This window comes from Oryctolagus cuniculus, chromosome 16 (assembly GCF_051225735.1).
Source record: "Oryctolagus cuniculus isolate XC-2025 breed Fujian yellow rabbit chromosome 16, ASM5122573v1, whole genome shotgun sequence".
NCBI lineage: Eukaryota > Metazoa > Chordata > Mammalia > Lagomorpha > Leporidae > Oryctolagus > Oryctolagus cuniculus.
In genome coordinates this window covers 41,655,154-41,674,531 of record NC_142882.1, presented here as the reverse complement: position 1 = coordinate 41,674,531, position 19,378 = coordinate 41,655,154, and the positions used below count along the sequence as shown (strand labels likewise).

Genomic DNA, 19,378 nt, shown 5'->3' with positions numbered 1-19,378 from the left:
AGCTTGCAGAACTTTTTAATTGTCGTGATTTCAACAGCCAAGTCCTGTTCACATTGCTTTTCAGTCCTAATGAACTGCTTGTTGCGGTCACTTGCTCCCGTGCCACCTCTCTACCTCTCAGAGGGGTGGTGAGTCTGGGGAAGATCTGATTCTTGGAAGCACCAAACTCACTGAAGGTCACAGGCTATAACCCCAGCGGGGTCATCTCCTGGACCTCGTTCCACAAGTTTTCAGCTTTGTGTTTTCAGAGGTGAACACTGTGCTATTTAGCCCTATTATCAGAACACCACGGTTTTTAAAATATAGCTTCTCCTCTTTGAGACCAAGTTTGAGGACCTTTAACCGATTCTTTCCTTTTTGGTGAGCTTCACGTTGGAGAAATCTTGAATGTGAGGAAGGACATGTAGCAAAGAAAAATAAATCAACCCTATGGACAGGATTGTACTGTACCCCGGCAGGCCAAAGGAACTAGTGTTGGAGCAGCTTGCTTTCTTGATTATTATTTATTGCCCTCAACCTTTCAATACTCCTCAGTTTTATATGATGAAAACTTTTGGGTGGAAGATAGTATTTGTCTTGGGTTTTCTGAGTGACAGAGAAGAAGGAGAAAGATAAATGAGGGGGTCGTTTTTTTCCAGTGCACATGGCCAATGTGATCACATTCATAGGCAGAAGTAAATAGAAACATAGAAAATGTAACAGTGTTCCATTCTTATCTGCACAATTGCTCAGTTAGCCCCCATGAAAAAATTTGTAAATCTGTGAAGAAAAACCGAGGTAAATAAAGCCTTCCTTGAGATCAATAAGAAGATAAGAGTTGTAGCTTTTCTAGTTAAGACCAAAGTGACATCATAATTTTCAGCAGCTATTGACTGAATAATTTTGTGTTCTGGTGTAGCTTTGTAGACTGTTGTTCCTTCTGTAATTGTTTTAGGAAGTGTCTTTCTCTCTAGTGACCAAAGTAAAGGTTTAAAACACTTGAGATTGCTCTGTGTTAGAATCCACGCTGAGTTTGAATGGATCGACTTGAATCCGTTCTGTCTGAAACATTTCCCTAGTGAAGAGGAGAAATGCGTGTGTTAACTGATGGGACAAAGATACCAGCCTCAGACATTTTAGGTTCTTATTGGCCCTGCCTTCTTTCAAGAGACAAGTTCAGTCTCACACCCTGTATTGTTCCCCACTGCACCCTCTGCATTCTTCCCCAGGTTTGGAAGCCAGGGGGCCAGACTTGAAGAACCAGGATGGAGAAGCTCCTCCCCACCTACCCCCCCCCCCCCCAATCTGGCAGCCCACCTAAGATATGAAAAGGCCCAGCCTGCTAGGGGTTGGGCCCTCTGCCACATGTTCACTCTGTGTGTGCGCTGGCAGTTGGTTGGTCAGTCTGCTGCGAATTTGTATTATGTCTCCCCTCTGTTCCGCACCCCTTTTCTTATGCTTGGTGCCCCATGTGAGGAGGCGCCAATCTGCCCCCTTTCTCTTACATTAACCATTGTTTCCTTGAGGACCGTAGACTCTGCATCTACAATAGGACTGTTTCCACACGTTCTTAAGATGATTGGTGATTGGCCAGAGATAACATGATTAGTAGTCCTGAAACTGGGTATTTTTGGTTGTAAAGCCAGAATTATGCCAGAAGCATTGCAGTGCTAACACCTTTTTGTCTCTATAACTTCTGCCTATAAATATGATTATATCACCAGAAAGGTTTGCTTATTTGTCATTGGCTTAGCATTAAACTACGTAGGAATAGTAAATAAATGACAATACTAAATAAATGACAGACCATGAATAACAGAAACCTCTGGGGTAGACATTTTTAAATTGGACTTGTAGAAAAAGAATAGTGAGGCAAATTCAAGTGAATGAAATTCAAGTCGTATCTAAAGGAAAACAGAAGACAGTGTTTGCATGGTAGCTGCTTTATGAAGGGCTGGTGAGCTGGAGGCAGGATACAGTGATGGTTGTGCAACACAGGTTGGCCCTGCGTTCCCAGCAGGATTCTCCTGATTTCTATAAGGCGCAGCTTATTTTAATGCACGAGTTTAAGATACTACTAAATTTGCTTTGCAATATTTGCATTAAATTTTTCAGTAGTTTGCATTGTGCAGGTCTATGAACTTCATACAAATGGTGGCTTGCAGAATTGAATTTGTCCAAAAAATACCATTTCCAGAGTTTGAAATTGATGACTCCTTCTTCACTATTGCTTAGAGCAGTAAGTAATGGCATTAATATAAGCCAAGAAGCAAGATTAGATACAGTGGTTTTTAAGAGAATCAAGGAGGAAAAAAAGATAGTTACGCAGAATTGTTGCAAATGAATATATCTGTGAATTCTGTTGGCGCTTGTATACATTTGTCTTGACCTGCATATGTTAGATATACATGGTTGTCTGTAAGTTTGTACAGCTTGCTAGTTAATAAATGCATCTGTGGATTTCATTGGTGCTTCTGTGCATTTGTCTTGACCTGTATGTGTTCTATATACAGTTGTCTATATGTTTGTACAGATTGCTAATTCACATTCAGCACTTAACTATTTTAAATCTCCACATCATGGTAAAATCATGTTTCATAGAAAGTCAAAGCAGTTGTGGCTTAACTATTGCTGTGACAGAGTTAATGAAAAGAATTGTATGCAAGTGGCATATTGCTAATAATAGAGACTTAATGTTTCTTTAATTTAGGGGACATCAAACAGGAGCCAGGGATGTACCGGGAGGGCCCCACCTACCAGCGGCGTGGCTCGCTTCAACTCTGGCAGTTTCTGGTCGCTCTCCTGGACGACCCTTCCAATTCTCATTTCATTGCCTGGACTGGTCGAGGCATGGAGTTCAAACTGATCGAGCCTGAAGAGGTTGGTTTTGTAGATTTTTACATTCATCAGATATGTTGCATTGTAAAGAAGCTTGCACTTTCAATCCATAGACCAAAAAATGTATTGTTGTAAAACTTCAGGTTAAACTTTCTGATTTTGAAAATAGAGCAAAAAAAAAAAAAAAAAAAAGGTTCCTCTTAAGGTGATGAAGGTATTGCGTCTGGTTCCAGCTGGCCATCTTCCTATAGGACAGAAGGCATCAGCTGGAGCCCAGGAGCGTGCACCTGTGTTCAAGAATGCCCTGTCAGAGGAGCATCTAGGTTGGGGAAGAAAGGGAGCTGCTCCCAGAAGTTCTGCTAGTTTTGGAGATGGGGGCATTGCTTCTTTAAATTAGCAGTCATTCTTTGGACAATCTGAATCTTTGTCAGAATTATTGGAGAGGACCATGCCAGGAACAAAGTCATGGGCCCTTAAGGGAAGTGGTGGGCAGGAACAGTTGGGAGAGATAAAGGCATGCAGGAGCCACAGTAGGAAATCTCAGTCCTTAGGCACCTCTGGCCTGGTAGAAACATTGTTTCCCCTTGACTTTCCTCCTGGAGTCCTCTGGACTGTGTATGCTTGCCCCATTGGAAGGCAGGGCTGAAGTTTAAAATGCTGCCCCAGGATGTAACAGATGCTTGGAGAGAGGTGATATGGATAAAGGGAATTGCTATCAGCTAAGTGTTCAACTCGCCTCTCTCCCCGTCTCCCTACCCCCTTGCACACGTACAAAGGAAGTGTTTCCAGGAAGAATTTTCTGAGTTCAGTTATTATTCTCAGGATCAGCCTTAGGCTTAAAGCAACTATTGTTACTGTAACATCACCCATCAATGCCATTGTGAACCTCTGTGGAAGGGTGGCTGTTATGGAATTTTTCTGTCCTACTAAAGATGCTGTCTCTGCTGCTATTAAAATTGAATTTAGTTTCTATCAGCCAAGAAAGCAATGGAAAATTTCTAGCTAACGTGCTGATTATATGAGCTACAGGATCTAAACAGCTCAGTAATGCTGAAAAATTCAGTAAGGTTGAAATATGTTTGAACCCAAGTGAATAGTTTTGCATGCACTAAACGGCCACAACCTAGGCAACTGCTCTCATACATCTTAAATTTTCTGTCTTTATTAAACCATGTATTCAGCTGTAATCAGATAATATGCTCTAATTTCATACCCCGAAGATAAGGTTATGTAATTTAGGACTTAAGCAATTATCTGGCTCAAGAATGCTTTATAAGAAATATGAAATAAGAGAAGCTGAGGCGTACAATGCCATCTTCCTGCAGTTTTTAATCACTTTTAGCAGCAATGGAGCAGCTTGACTGTGTAGCATCTCCCTTGTCCCCAGCAAAACACACCCGTATCAGAAACTAAAGCTGCTCATCATCAAGCAAGGGCTGAATATGTGGGTGCTTGAATCTTTTAGGATGTTTAAAGCTTAATTTGGCTGTCAAAGAAAAATTGGTTTTTCTGAGCTGTCCTTAAGTGAGGTAAGTGAAGGAACCACACAAATGAGGACTAGAACCCCTTAACACAGTCAACTGAAAGCATCTAACAATGGGAATGTGTTTGTTCCATCTCTTGGAGGAGGGGAATTATCCCTACAAGAGTTGGTTTGTGCTAGAACTCGGCACATTCAGCAGGGATTTGTATCACATAAACAGTTATTTCCCTGCACTGGTGATTAAAATAAACTGAGCAGAAACTGAATTTTTAGAATTTTTTTGTCACATATTTGCTAAGATGGGGGGCGTTGCTGAATTACGTCAGCAATCTTGACCCACTGAGCAGAGTCCAATTCTTTCCGCAAGGAATCAAGTTCTCCAGACAGCAACCCTTGACTGTTAGGATGATAGAGGTTGAAGCAGAGGATTTGACCGGATGACCATTAACGCAGAGCGAATTCTGAGGTTCTGTGGTTTTCAAAGACAGGGAAGAAATGCAATTACATGTATTCCATACAACAAGCTGACATTTAGACAACTTTTTCCAGCAGACTCATAAAGAAAAGAGGGGGTTTGGTAATTCAGAGCCAGTAGACCATTTTCAAATGGAAACTGACTCAGTGGGAATTGGGCAGTCAGGGCTGACCGCCTCCTGCGCCTTTGTTCAGAAGGAAGTGGTGTTTCTGATTGCTGCGTTGCTCACTGGGCGCTCCCTGTCGCAATGGTGTCCAACAGGCCATGGCTGCATGTCTTGTTAAAGTGTCTTCTTGGAACGGGCTCTTGCAATTTCTATAGCCTCTATGGCTCCCTGTCACCTCTTCCCTGTTCTCCGTAGCAGCTCTCTGGGTGTCTATACAAGCGACACACAGGAGAGATATCTGGAAGCCATATTGTCGGAATTCACCCCTGGGTGCCGAGTCTCTGTTTTTCATCTTGCAGATTGCAATGCTTCTGAGCGAGACTCCAGACCCGCACAGGTTGTCTGCACGGTGTGTTTGGATAACTTCAGCAAACACATAATTGTTCAGATCTTCCTTTTTGAGCTATTTGAGATAATGAGATGTTATTTCTAAAGTCATCATGAATCCTAGGGAATTGTTCCAAGAAACAATTATTGACCTGATATGCATATCCTTTGATGATATGAAAGCTTGTTGAGCTGGAGCCAGGTGCTGACTGTGGTTTGCAGGTTTACTGTGACATATTCAGGCGTGCTTTTTTAAAAAACAAGGTGACAAATATCGAGCAACTGTGTCGTGCTATTTAATTCACCCGATGGGAAGGTGAATGCTGTGGTACTCTCCATCATCATTTTCCTTGCCAACAGCCTGTTTCAGTTTCACATGGAGGACCTTAAAATGAGGTCACGGTGAACATCGCCACCGTTGGGCCTTGGCTCCGAGTGGTACTGGGGAGGATGGTGATTGGTCCAGTGTAAAGGCAGAGTGGACTTCCTTAGTTGGTGGGTGGTCTCCCTCTCCCAGGAACTATTTTTGTTACCTGTTAATTTTTTTATAGATTTATTTATTACTTGAAAGTGAGAGTTACACAGAGAGAGGAGAGGCAGAGAGAGAGAGAGGTTGGTCTTCCATCTGCTGGTTCACTCCCCAATTGGCCACAATGGCTGGAGCTGCACTGATCTGAAGCCAGGAGCCAGGAGCCTCTTCTGGGTCTACCACACAGGCACAGGGCCCCAAGGACTTGGGCCATCTTCCACTGCTTTCCCAGGCCATAGCAAAGAGCTGGATGGGAAGTGGAGCAGCCAGCTCTCGAACTGGCACCCACAGGGGATGCTGGCTCTTCAGGCCAGGGCGTTAACCCGCTGCGCCACAGCACTGGCCCCTACCTGTTAATTTTTAACTCTGCATCTCATCAGCATGTGGCTGAGCTCCATTGCTCTCAACTTTACGGGGCATATGACACCAAAACAACTCCAAGAACATATTTTCTTGTTTTGAAATGTCTACTAATGGCTACAGTGCTGAGATTTAACTGGCATCTTAAGCATCTGACTCTGCTTATGGTATGAAGAGATCAGGCCTCTCTGCCCAGAGACTCCCACAAGGTTGTCTTGAAGTTTGCTGTACTTCATTTCCACTTGCATCCTGGTGCCTGGTGTCTAGAACAGGATCCTTCACTAGTGAATAAGTATTCAGAAATTATTTAGTTTAAGGAGATGCTCCCAACTCATTTCATATCCCGTCAGGGTTCGTGTGCTGTTTAGCTGCCGTGTCTATTGAAGATTCACTGATATCCATTGTTAGATTTTTGAAAAACATTTTATTTTTTAAAATGCTTTCTTATTGCCACCTCTCTGCACTCCTCTCCCTCTCCCCAACCCCGCATGCCATCATTGCTCAGATAATTTTCATTGAAAGTGGAATTTATCTTTGGAAAATTGAAATGCATGTGTCACTGTGATTGTCAGCTTGGATATGTAATTGCTTCTTTCTCCTCTTAAAAATGTATACACTTATGCCTATGATAAAGTATTTTGAATCCTTATTAAGAGAATAGGGATTAGTGAGTGATAAAATAGCAAGGGTCACCAGTTTTAAAAGAAAAAAAAAACCATAGAGAAAAGTTATTGCCAATAAAATGGAGAGAGACAAAGATCTCTTTGAGAAGAGGGCTCTTTTTTAGCCCATGTGACATAGCAACAACTTGGAGGTTCATGGAAATGAAGGAACACACCAACCCTAGAGCTAAAGCTCCCTTGGGATTGCCTAGGTGGGCATGGCAGCTGCAGTTTCTGCTCTGACTTGTAAGGATTGGACATTAACGACTTTATTTATTTATTTGAGAGCTAGAGTTACAGACAGTGAGAGGGAGAGGCAGAGAGGTCTTCCATCTACTGGTTAGAGGTAGAGTTACAGACAGTGAGAGGGAGTAGCAGAGAGAGAGGTCTTCATCTACTGGATCACTCCCCAAATGGCTGTAATGGCCAAAGCTGGGCCGATCTGAAGCCAGGAGCCAGGAGCTTCTTCCAGGTTTCCCACACTAATGCAGAGGCCCAAGCACTTGGGACATCTGCTGCTGCTTTCCAGGCCATAGCAGAGAGCTGGGTCGGAAGAGGAGCAGTCAGGACTAGAACTGGTGTCCATATGGGATGCCGCAGGCATGGGATTAACCTACTGCGCCACAGCGCCAGCCCCAGGATTGGACGTTAATGAGAGCATGACTTCAGCTTGCAGGGAGCCACAGGAGGCGATGTGGTTCTGTACATTGTCTCAGCTAGCCCATGTGCTGGTGTGGTGAAAGTGTGTTTTATCATATTTTAGGCATATTGAGGACCCCAGGTGTCTAAAGCCTCTCCTTAGCAACACTGTCTTAGCAGATACATTGCTCTCCTAAAGCCACAGAAGAGATGTTTGTTTGTAGACTTGTATACGTGATGACCTTTTCCACTTCCTTCTTATTTTTAGCATCCAATTACTGTTCTCTAAATGAAATCTTAATTCTCCAGTTTAGCATTGGCTACAGTTTTATTCTGTCGCTGCTCCAGGCAATAAAAATTGTTTGCAGTTCAGTTTACTAATTTGTATACTGTTTTTCTCAGCTATGCACATTGCTACTTGTTCCTTCTTTTACAGATTGTTGAGCAGAGTATCTCTTCCTTGTTTTGCTTTATTGTGACCCCAATAAAACACCTTTAGAAAGAGATAACTAAACTGCTTTTAATCTATAGTTTTTGTCTGCAAAACCAAGAAGGAAAAACCGGACAGTGTAACTCCAAATGGAAAACTTGCCTCATTTTGGTGAATTGCAGCCTGTTCATTCCCGTTGTAAACACATTCCCTGCTTTCCATTTAATTTTGTGTCCAAAACAATGGTGACAAAAAATTCTATTGTGTTTCTGAATGATCACCATAACGCATGCACCCCTGGTTTAAAAAAGCAAACCAGGACACAGCAAATTCAGATCAAGATGGCTTTGGCTCCTTCACTTGGGTCTTTGACTGGGACATATTTTGGTGGAGTGTTGGCAGGTCGTGAATGAACCACCTAATTTTTATGGAATATACTGATATGTTATGACTAAACAGGATAACATAATTCTGTTTGGGTGCAGGTGGCCCGGCGTTGGGGCATTCAGAAAAACAGGCCAGCTATGAACTATGACAAACTTAGCCGTTCGCTCCGCTACTACTATGAGAAAGGTATCATGCAGAAGGTAAGCAACTTGACCGTGTTGACACTTGTCATGTCCTTGTGTTGCTGAAGCAAGGTTTTCTCGTGCTTCCGTGATTTCTCAGCTCTTCGTTTTGGTATGACAAGCCTTTCTATGTATAAATGCATTGTAATAATATTATATGCAGAAGAATAGGCTTCCTGGAAGTTCCTGTTTTTTTTTTGCATATGGCCAAAAAAAAAAAAGAATGCTTCAGTATTACATCTCTATCTGCAGAAGTCATTGTTCTGCTACACTCTTCACAGTTAATATAATTCTTGAATGATTTTGTTCATAAATTCTAATGAAAATGAAGTACATTAGCCTAACTCAATTCTTAACTTTTTTTCTTATTCTAATTTTCAAAGCATCAGCCACTTCTTTGTTCTCTTAATAACGGTATTTTATCCTGCAATCTTGCCTGGTTTATCACCTGACAATTTAACATCCTAAGTGGTTGAAAGTAAATATTTGCTCTCCTTTGGTTGGTAAAACAAATTTCAATATTTCATTTTATTTCAAATGAACTTCCCTTACTATGTGATAGTAACTTTTTAAAGAAAAAGATAAAATAACTGAATTATGCTTATAATAAAATATGAAATTCTCTGATGATATTAAGGGACAAATGAAGATAAATGTTTTACTATTTATTATTGTTATTACATTCTTCATTCTTACATGCATATTCAAATTTAATTCCCTTGACGATGAACTGTACTTATGATTCATCCAACGTGAGCTTTACAGTTTTATTGTGTGTCCTGTATTATTGGGGTGGGGGATGTAAGCCTATGTTATAGATTGTGGTGGATATTTATGTCATCCTATTGATACCAAGAAAAACTAGGCAAGTTGCTCTGTGAACTGAAAGAGAACAGAAGTAGGTAGCACCATTGAGCTTCCTAGAACTAGGAAGTCAGTGCCCTGGAATCTGCCCACTCAGAAGTTAGAACCGCCAAGATCCGTAATTAACCCACAGGGCTGAATTAGGTTTTCAGGCTCTTCCCAATTCCTAGTCTCACCTTCAAAATGTGTAACTTTAACTACCTGCTTCTAACGCCTTTTCCAACTCAACACTGGGGTTGTTTTTCACTCCTCCCTTTCTCTCACCCACCGTACCCCTTTTTTTTTTTTTTTTTGTTTTTTTCTTTTTTTTGACAGGCAGAGTGGACAGTGAGAGAGAGAGACAGAGAGAAAGGTCTTCCTTTGCCATTGGTTCACCCTCCAATGGCCGCCGCGGCTGGCACGCTGCGGCCGGCGCACCGCGCTAATCCGATGGCAGGAGCCAGGAGCCAGGTGCTTTTCCTGGTCTCCCATGGGGTGCAGGGCCCAAGCACCTGGGCCATCCTCCACTGCACTCCCTGGCCACAGCAGAGAGCTGGCCTGGAAGAGGGGCAACCGGGACAGAATCCGGCGCCCCAACCGGGACTAGAACCCGGTGTGCCGGCGCCGCTAGGCGGAGGATTAGCCTAGTGAGCCGTGGCGCTGGCCCACCGTACCCCTTTTGTATCCAGGTCCTTTCAGATGGGTCTCTTGCTTCCCCTTCTCAGCCATCTTGCCCTGTGCAGGGGCAGTCTCATGCCGGGCTGCTGAGAGGTCTCACTGGTCCGTGTTGCACAGCATGGGAAGACAGTGCAGTTGTGATTTCCTGGGGAGTGCCAGCTGCTCACTGGACCACCTTGAAAATGTTCTTCTTGGCTGGTGCTGCAGCTCACTAGGCTAATCCTCCGTCTGCGGTGCCAGCACCCCAGGTTCTAGTCCTGGTTGGGGCACCAGATTCTGTCACGGTTGCTCCTCTTCCAGTCCAGCTCTCTGCTGAGACCCAGTGGAGGATGGCCCAAGTGCTTGGGCCCTGCACTCGCATGGGAGACCAGGAGGAAGCACCTGGCTCCTGGCTTCGGATAGATGCAGTGCACCGGCCGCAATGTGCTGGCTGTGGCGGCCACTTGGGGGGTGAACCAGCGGAAAAAGGAAGACCTTTCTCTCTGTCTCTCTCTCACTGTCTAACTCTGCCTGTCCAAAGAAAAAATAAAAAAAAAAAAAAAAGAAAATGTTCTTCTCCTAAAAAGGGTGATATTCCTACCTTATTCCAATCACTACCATTATCAAATGAAATAGTGCCCTTGGGAGACTTCGCAATGTATCTGGCACGGTAGAAGTCTCCACCCAATCGTAGCTGGCCGTGCATCTCAGATCCAGAAGCCCATGTAAGCCAGGCTGCGCTGGGATCATCACGTGTCTTGACCCATTAGCCTTTATCTGAAGGATCATTCCCAGAGCGTTCAGACTACAATAGGATCCTAATTGCACCTCAGCTCTGAGGTTGGTTGGTTGGGCTTCTCAGGGTGTGAAGCATGGGCTTGTCTGTTCCCAAATGTGTTCAGACTTCATGTCACAATCTCTTTTATAAATTAGTAGGGCGAATTCTGCCAAATAATGACACAGACACTGCAGACAGCAATGCTGTTCCTCTTCACGTTTTTCCTTGTCTTCCTGAATCTTTGTCTTTAATCGATTTTAAAATTTTTCATTTCATTTATTTGAAAAACAGAGAGATAGAGAGGGAGACAGATGACGACATCTCCTATCCACTGCTGCTTCACCCCCTCAATCCCTGCAGTAGCCCAGGCAGGACCATGAGCCCAGAACTCAATTAAAATCTTCCACGTGTTTGAAAAGACCCCAAGTACTTGAGCCGTCATCGACTGCCAACCAAGTGCGCATCAGCAGGAAGTCGGGATGGACAGCATGGAGCTGGGACTTGAACCCAGGCATCCAGTGCAGGATGTGGGCATCCCAAGCAGCAGTTTAACTGCTGTGCCACCTGCCCACCCCCACCCACATAGTTTTGCCCTGAGGCTGTAACTGCCCCCAGGAACTGTTTACCACCCATCTGTCCGTTCAGATTGGTAAATAAAATGCTACATGTCGGTGTATAATGTTAAGAACGGTAAATGGCAAAACCTGCGGTTCACTGGCCATAGTCAGGACCCGTCCAGTCTCTGCAGCCTGTATCCCATCTTCCTCACGTGCTGAGTCATTCCACTTGTTCTAATCTGGCATACCCAGAACTCCCCAGAGCCTCACTCACTGTGCTTCTGCAACACCCTGCCCTTCCCGTCGTAACTGAACAAATGCACCACGCTGAGGGTCAGCTAAACTCTGCAGCCGATAATCATAGGAAGACTGTACAGGCCTTCAAATAAAAAAGTGTGGACGAATTTCAGGATGTAGGAGAAAATGTTTATATGATCACATTTGCACATTGACTTAAAATTATATGAAGATACTTCAAAACTTCATGGAAACCGGAATTACAATTAAGTTTATTTTGGCACAAAAAAGTTTGCAATGCAAGCATGGTTTTGTTCATACTACCTGTTTTGCATAAACTCTTCTTTGAAGATTCCTCGTATGTGGGCCTATGTAATATATGTAAAAGAATGAAATTAAAAGATTTGAAAATAAAATATAATCAAGTGGGTCTAAGCATGTAAAAAATTAAGAACTGATAATTTCAGTAATTAGGGAAGAAGAAATTCAGTTATCTAATGCTTGTTATGCCTTATGGACACTACATGTGTGAATTTCTATTTCAATATCCAGAAAAATATATACAAGTATTTTGCCAATAGTTATATTCTGGATGATAGAATTATACTTCACGATTTCTTTGTGGTTAATCAGTGATATCTAACTATCCAGGATCCTTGTATTACTTCTGAAATCCTGAGGTTAAAACCCAAGTTAAGGAGTAGTCAGCTCACAAGTGACACCTGATTGTCTTCCCCCTTTGTCTCCTCCGTAAGATCCCTGTGTTTTATTCTGATTCGATTTTCTCTGTCAGTGTTGCAACCTGAGTGCCCTTAACATACGACATTTTCCACATGGTAATTGTTTTACTAATAATGGAAGACATCATTTCCCCTTGGTTGGTTCTTAGCAGCCGTAGTTCAAAAAATATAGCAAGGGCTCTAAACGTGTTCCTTCCAGAGAAGGGGAAACAAGCAGTGAGGAAAAGCCAGGTCCTTAAGAGGTTGTAGAATCTTGATTATGGGCCTTACATTTGAATTCCTCCTGTCACATCATTTCTGATTATTGCCAGTGGCAACAGATCGCACCAGAAATGCTCAGTGCCCAGAGCAGATGTCTCCTCAATAGCCCCAAACAAAACGAAGCAGCTGATGAAACACTAAGAGGCATGCACAGGCCATCTATGATTACTGCTTAAAATACTTAGGAAAAAGAAAAAGAAAGGAAAACTAGAATTGGTTGTCTCAGTTTTGCTTCTCATATTGCCTATTTTTAGTTTTATGGTAATTTTACTATTTCATCTTTAAGAACCGAATGTCCAGGGTAGGTATTCGGCTCAGTGAGTTAAACTGCCCCTTGTGTCTGCCCACACCTCATATGGAATGCCTGGGATCCACCCAGCTTCCTCCTTATGCACACCCTGGGAGGCAGCTGATGGATGATGGATGAAGTACACGGGGCCCTGCCACCTGCGTGGGAGACCTGGATGGAGTTCTGGGCTCCTGGCTTCAGTCTCACCCAGCTCTGGTTGTTGTAGGCATTTGGGGAGTGAACCAGTGGATGGGATCTCTGTGTCTCTCTGCCTTTCACATAAACACATTTTTTTTTTAGATGTAGAAGAAAATACCTTTATTTCCTTTATATAAAAGATTCAAGTCAATGCATTTATGGCCGGCTCCTCTGTGTGCCTTGCACTGGGCAGGGACTTTACCTCGGGCCTGAAACAGCCTTTGTTGTTTCCACTTCACACAAAAAGAGACCAGATGGGCATTGTGTCCACATTTGTAAACACCACTGGGTGTAAGCTCTTTCAAACCTAGGAATAGTCAGATTACTTAGAATCACTAAAGTGGTTTCTTTTTACTGAAATCCAAGGCAGCCAATGCCCTTAGAGCACCAGAGTACCAGGGTCCCCTTTTTTTGAACCTACACAGATGGTTTGTAAACCATGAACACACAGCTCTCCCACACCATACCGATGTCTTTTTGATCCATGGCACAGAGAGTTGTCGAGTCATTTTCAGCTTAGAATTAAGACTCACACACACACACACACACACACACACATCTCCATCAGCACAAACAACTGTCTTTGTCCCTCACTCTCTGGGCTTGGAGCCCTCAGCATTGTCTGCTAACAAGAGGCTCATTTGTCTGGTTCACGTGTTTATTATTTTCCATGGAAACATTTCTCTTAAAAATTTACGTTCGGGGCATGTTGTTCCCTCAAATTATGCCACCTCTCCAATATCTCAGGCAGTTGTCACATTTCTTATTCTCATTTCCTCCCTATGCATTGCGGGTTTTAAATCCCTTTCACTTTTTTACACCTCTTACTTCAATTTGACACTTTACACACATCCTTAACTTCTGTCTAATGCATCTTGCTTTCATTTTAAAAAGTGATGTACCCAGGATAGCGCTGTCCTCTGGATCCATCTTTCATTTAAATAAGGCTGTGCGTCTTATTTTTAGATGAGAATGCACAGTGAAAAAGAAGCAGCAGCAAAAAATAAATAAATAAATAAATAAAATAAAAGTTCACCCTGTGAATCAGTGAATCACTAGTGTAGTCTTATTAGGAATCAAACACATTTTCCATTGAAAGTTTAGTTTCTTTGCTATTTCAGAAATGTTATTTAAGAGGGAGCTATTACCCCTTAAAGGTGCAGGTTTTGACAAATACAGAACTTGTATTTTCAAAGCGGAAAAAAGTTGGATGAGAAATGCCTGCATTAAATCATTGATTTTTTGTTTGCCCAAACAATGACAGTTACCTTGCTAATAAAGCGAGCAAATGGCCCAGCTCCATGTAGAATGAATGCATTGCTCAAGGTCAGCAAGTGTCGCCTGTTGTACTTTGGGTCTTGTAGCGGTATCTGCTATCACCTGGCTGCTTTTTCCTCTCTCTGGCCCATCCTTGCCCATGCACTAACCATGCTTTCCTTCCTCCCTCTCCTTCCCTCGCTGGGGATGGTGAGGGCGGGCTCTTCTCGTCCACGTGGCCTTCAGGTGGCTGGAGAGAGATACGTGTACAAGTTCGTGTGTGACCCGGAAGCCCTGTTCTCCATGGCATTTCCAGACAATCAGCGCCCGCTGCTGAAGACGGACCTAGAGCGTCACGTCAACGAGGAGGACACGGTGCCCCTGTCCCACTTTGACGAGAGCATGGCCTACATGCCCGAAGGGGGCTGCTGCAACCCCCACCCCTACAACGAAGGCTACGTGTACTGACCCCAGGGACAGTCGGCAGGGCCGCTCCTCTCTCTGCCGGATGCAGAGGATCGATCGCTGGATGCTCGTCGTTCTATTTTTGTTGTTTGTATTTTATTTTTAAATAATAATACATGAAAAGGGGCTTTTCCTGTTGCATTATTCTATGGTTTGCCATGGACTGTGCACTTTATTTGAGGGCGGGTGGGAGAAATTGAAACATTTATTCTGTGTAACAGGAAGACAATGGGTGAGCGGGTAAAGGGACGAGGGGATTACTTTTTACTTAGGCTTGGGACGGGGTCCTGCAGGTTTTAAGTATGATGAAGCTCTATCACGTCTATCTGGTTTCTTAACAACGCAAGATAATTTTCATTTTCTCCGGGTAGCTATGATACGGTTAATTCCACCTTGTGTAAATATCCACTTGGAGACTATTTGCCTTGGGCATTCTCCCCTCCCCCCATCATTGCCAAGTCTCAGCAGGTGTACAAAAAAAAAAAAAAAAAAAGAAAGAAAAACAATCTACTGTAAATGGCAGTTTAATTGTTAGAAGTGATGTTTTTGCACCTCTTGTACAAAGGTATTGGCAGTTGCGTTTGCTGTTTTTCTGTTTTGTTCTGCTTCATGTATGACTCCCAGAGGATAACTATAACTTGGGCCACTCTCTCTGAAGTGGAGAAGTCGCCAGGACTGTAAATGAGGTGCACAGTTCAGGACTCTGGCTCCAAACTGAGTCACAGGCCAGTAGCATTATGCGTCTCTGGTGCCACCTTGCCGTTTAGATACCAACCACGCCGTCTTTCAAATACTTTCAAGCCCGATTCAGTTAAATAAGGACATGTCATGATCTGTTGGAATTTTCATTTAAATGTTAAATCTGGATTACAGTGAAGCAAAAAAAAAAAAAATCTGTCTCCTTTCACTTCCTTCAGTACATAAACACATTATTTAATCAATAAGAATTAACTGTACTAAATCACATATTATGCTGTTCTAGTTACAGCAAGCACTCTTTAAGAAAAATATCCAATACACTAAATAGGTACTATAGTAATTTTTAGACATGGTACCCATTGATATGCATTTAAACCTTTTACTGCTGTGTTATGTTGATAACATATATAAATATTAGATAATGCTAATGCTTCTGCTGCTGTCTTTTCTGTAATACTCTCTTTCATGCTGAATTTACTATGACCATTTATAAGCAATGCAGTTAACTAAGGATAGCATTTCAGGACAAAATAGATGACTCAAACCATTTATTGCTTAAAAAATAGCTTATGCCATGCTATGCTATAAGCAGCTTTTATGCACATTGACAAATGAAGAGTAAGCTTCAGCTTGCTAAGGGAAACTGTGGAAACTCATAATTTTTGATGGAAAGGGAAATTATGCACAACCATCAAAGGATACAGGAAGTTGCTGTCTGACATAGCACTGGCATGGATAGTACCCATCTTCTTGTTTTGGACACTCTTGTAAATGTGATTTGGATTGTTTGAAAGAAGATTTCAAGATTTGAAGTTTCAAAGTTTTTTTTGTTTTGTTTTATTGTTTTACGTTTGAAGAGAACATTTGAAATAGGATGTGTTGTTGCATTCACTTTGAAAAAAAACCACTAAGTCAGTGGTGCCACATTCAAGCAGGAACATGAATTTTGTTCAGTAACTGACTGTTTTTAAAGAGTCCATTGCAAAATGTTAAAGGAACAAACCTTACAAATGATGATTTAAGATATCCCTGGTGCCCATTCTCTATCACTTAACACCAATTGCAGCTCCAAACTAAACAATTCCTGGGAAGGAAGCTTACCTGCTCAAATTGGTACTATTCACTATTCCTCCAAAAACCATTTTCTAATCTCAAGATACGTAAGAAACCCGAGATTTCTGACTATTCTACATCCACATCACACAACAGTGGGTCCTTTATGTGCTAAGAAATATGCCTTAAAAATCAGGACTTTCTTCCCCCATATGCTCATGCGACCATTTGCAGCACTTAGAATAAAAACAGATTTTAAAATATTCAGTGAAAGTTTTATTGGAAAGAAAATTGAAATGTATGATTGAGATATTTGGTGAAATTGAAGGAGAAAGTTTAAGTGAGTCTTTAAATATGTTCTAAATGGAAATCATTTTGTGGATTTTTTTTCTTTTGTGCTTTGTTTCTTTTCCCTCTTTTGAATATTCTAATTCTAGTCACTGAGAAAGAGTTGGGCCGTGAGTTATCTTAAAGTATCGAAGGAAGAAATGGTAATAATTATATAATATTTAAGGCCAGACTGTGTATTTTGCTGTTGAATGTAGTGACTCACTGAGCTCAGTAAGTATGTGGCCAAATTAAATATATATCCAATACAGAAGGGTTCAAATATTGCATTATAAACTCTTGGAAAAATATATCTAAAGGGATTTTTTTGTTTGTTTAAGTTCTGTTTTTATTCTATTTTTCTGTTTGTTTGGCTGTGTTTTTATGTTTTTATTTTCAGGTAGAATAATAAATCTGGCAGCTGATTTCTGCAAGATTCTTGTGTTTTCAATTTCTAATAAATTGGCTACTCAAATATAGAAATCAAATTTATGAAATATCGCGGTCCCCCAACTTGGTGAAAGAAACTAACAGAAATACTAGTGTTTGCTGTCTCTTGAGGAAATGCTAATTCCCAACAGATTCATTGCAACCAAAAAAAGGTAACTAATGGAAAAGGATTTATTCTAAATGATGCACTTCAAAATAAAAATCCACAAAGCTAGCTGTGCAAAGCATTTTTCTCAGCGCATTGAAGATCTTGGCAGTCCAGTGTACTGTAGATGCTGTAACGAACACCCACAATGCAACACGAGTTTTTCTGCTTACACTTGTGAAGGTCAGAAATCCAATAGGAACCATATGGGGTTGAATCCAAGCTGTGCACAGAGCTAGTTTCTTCTGGGGCCCCCGGGGGAGATGCTGCTTTGTCCACCTCCAGGGCCTGTGAGTTTTTTCTGCGTTCATGGTCACAGCCCTTCCCTCCACCATCATCGCCTCCTTCCTGCTTGTCCTAAGGATTCTCATTAGAGAATACTCAGGTAGCCCGTAATCCCGCCTTCTCAAGATCCTTATCACATAAACCAAGTCCCTTTTGCCAAATAAGTTGTGTAAAGGTTTCTGGGATTAAGGCATAAATGGGGTGGGGGCATTATTTGGTCAATCACAGATGAATAAACTATAGCAAAAATGACAGCTTCTTTACCCAGGGACAGATAGGTTCTGCGGATAGAGCTAAGATTAGAAAGTACTGAAGGTTTGTTCGTTTGTTTGTTTGTTCGTTTGTTTTTACTTTGCATGAAGATATTCTTCCTTGATTCAGCATAAATAGTTTTGAAAGCTTGCTTTATTCAGGTCTGCTTATTCCACCAGAACGTCTAGAAATCATATCTAGCTTTTATTTAAGTCTCTCCCAGCCCCCAAGTGTGAGAGATGCAATGGATGATAGTCGCAGCACAGGTAGATCTGTTGTCCAAACCAGACGATATATTTGTGTTGATAAATTTATTTTGGTGTTAGTCCAGATTGTTGCTATCTGATCTTAACATTTACAAGTGATTAGTGTATATTGGTTAAGAACATTATATAGATTACATCTTGTTTAAATGAGTCTATTTATATAAGAAGGGAAGAACTACGTTGCCTGATGTTATTGCAGCACTAGGATAAACCAGAAGTTTCTAAAATGAGCCTCTTGATCTACCCCGCAAGCCTTTTCATAGCGTATGATGAGATAACCTGATAAAGAGAAAGCCACTGGGTGTTCAGCAGTTGGAGTCTTAAAAAAAGAGAAGCTAAAATTCAACAAATAAGAAAAAGGTATTTTTCAGTTGCAATGTAGAATGGAGATGAGGAAAACAGAGTGAATAAAAAATAAATTGAGTCAAATTAATAGGGGAAGATATGAAGACAAATGCACACACTGAGAGAGCCTGTTGGAATGACAAACAAGCCAAGCATCAAAAACTTCTTGATGTTGGATGGGGTATTAAAGAATTTGACCCATTTTTTATTCCGAACTCAACTAGGACTTTCATGGCTTGACTTTTTAAATCATCAGACTCATTTAGAAAAACATTGAAAGACAGTTTACAGACAATTAAAATTTAAGAGGAGAGTTTGACTAGAATAATGGATGCCTTCCTAGAAATATTGATTATTTCAGAATGTTCAATTAAAACTGTATATGCAATAGCTTTGGTTTATGAATTCATGGGAAAGGTAGTTTTTTTTTTTGCATATAGATAGCCAATATTCCTATTTACTTCCATTCTGAAATTATGTTTCTATGAGGAAGAAATTTCTCACTTGGTTGTATTAAAGTTATGCTTTGAGAAAACATGCTATGAAATTCTTGTAATTATACCAAATTAAATATGCTCTTAAGATTTAAACCTAAAATAAAAGCCCAGAAATTGAGAATACTGGACTGTCGTGATCACTCTGGTGGCACAGCTAAAGTGGACAAACGCCCTCTCCCATCACCTTAATCATCTCAGCCATTTAAGACCAAGGCACTTGACTGATGTTATTGTACCAGTTGTATCATTTTTCTCTCACTGTTCTCTTCCTGGGTGCCAAGACATCGTGTTTTTCCCGGCTTTATGTTCTCAGCTCTTTA

At 41.6% G+C, this 19,378-nt stretch overlaps 1 protein-coding gene across 4 annotated transcripts in view; it reads left to right on the top strand.

The window, feature by feature from the left end:
* The window catches only part of ETV1 (ETS variant transcription factor 1), a 103,541-nt gene extending 86,289 nt beyond the window's left edge, over positions 1 to 17,252 (top strand). For all 4 annotated transcript variants that reach the window (XM_070059381.2, XM_089315154.1, XM_089315155.1 and 1 more), the window contains 3 exons: positions 2,690 to 2,859; positions 8,374 to 8,475; positions 14,521 to 17,252. In XM_070059381.2, coding sequence (XP_069915482.1) covers positions 2,690 to 2,859; positions 8,374 to 8,475; positions 14,521 to 14,742 — 494 coding nt within the window. In that variant the 3' untranslated portion in view covers positions 14,743 to 17,252. The remainder of the gene's footprint in view (positions 1 to 2,689; positions 2,860 to 8,373; positions 8,476 to 14,520) is intronic.
* Positions 17,253 to 19,378: the final 2,126 nt, after the last annotated feature.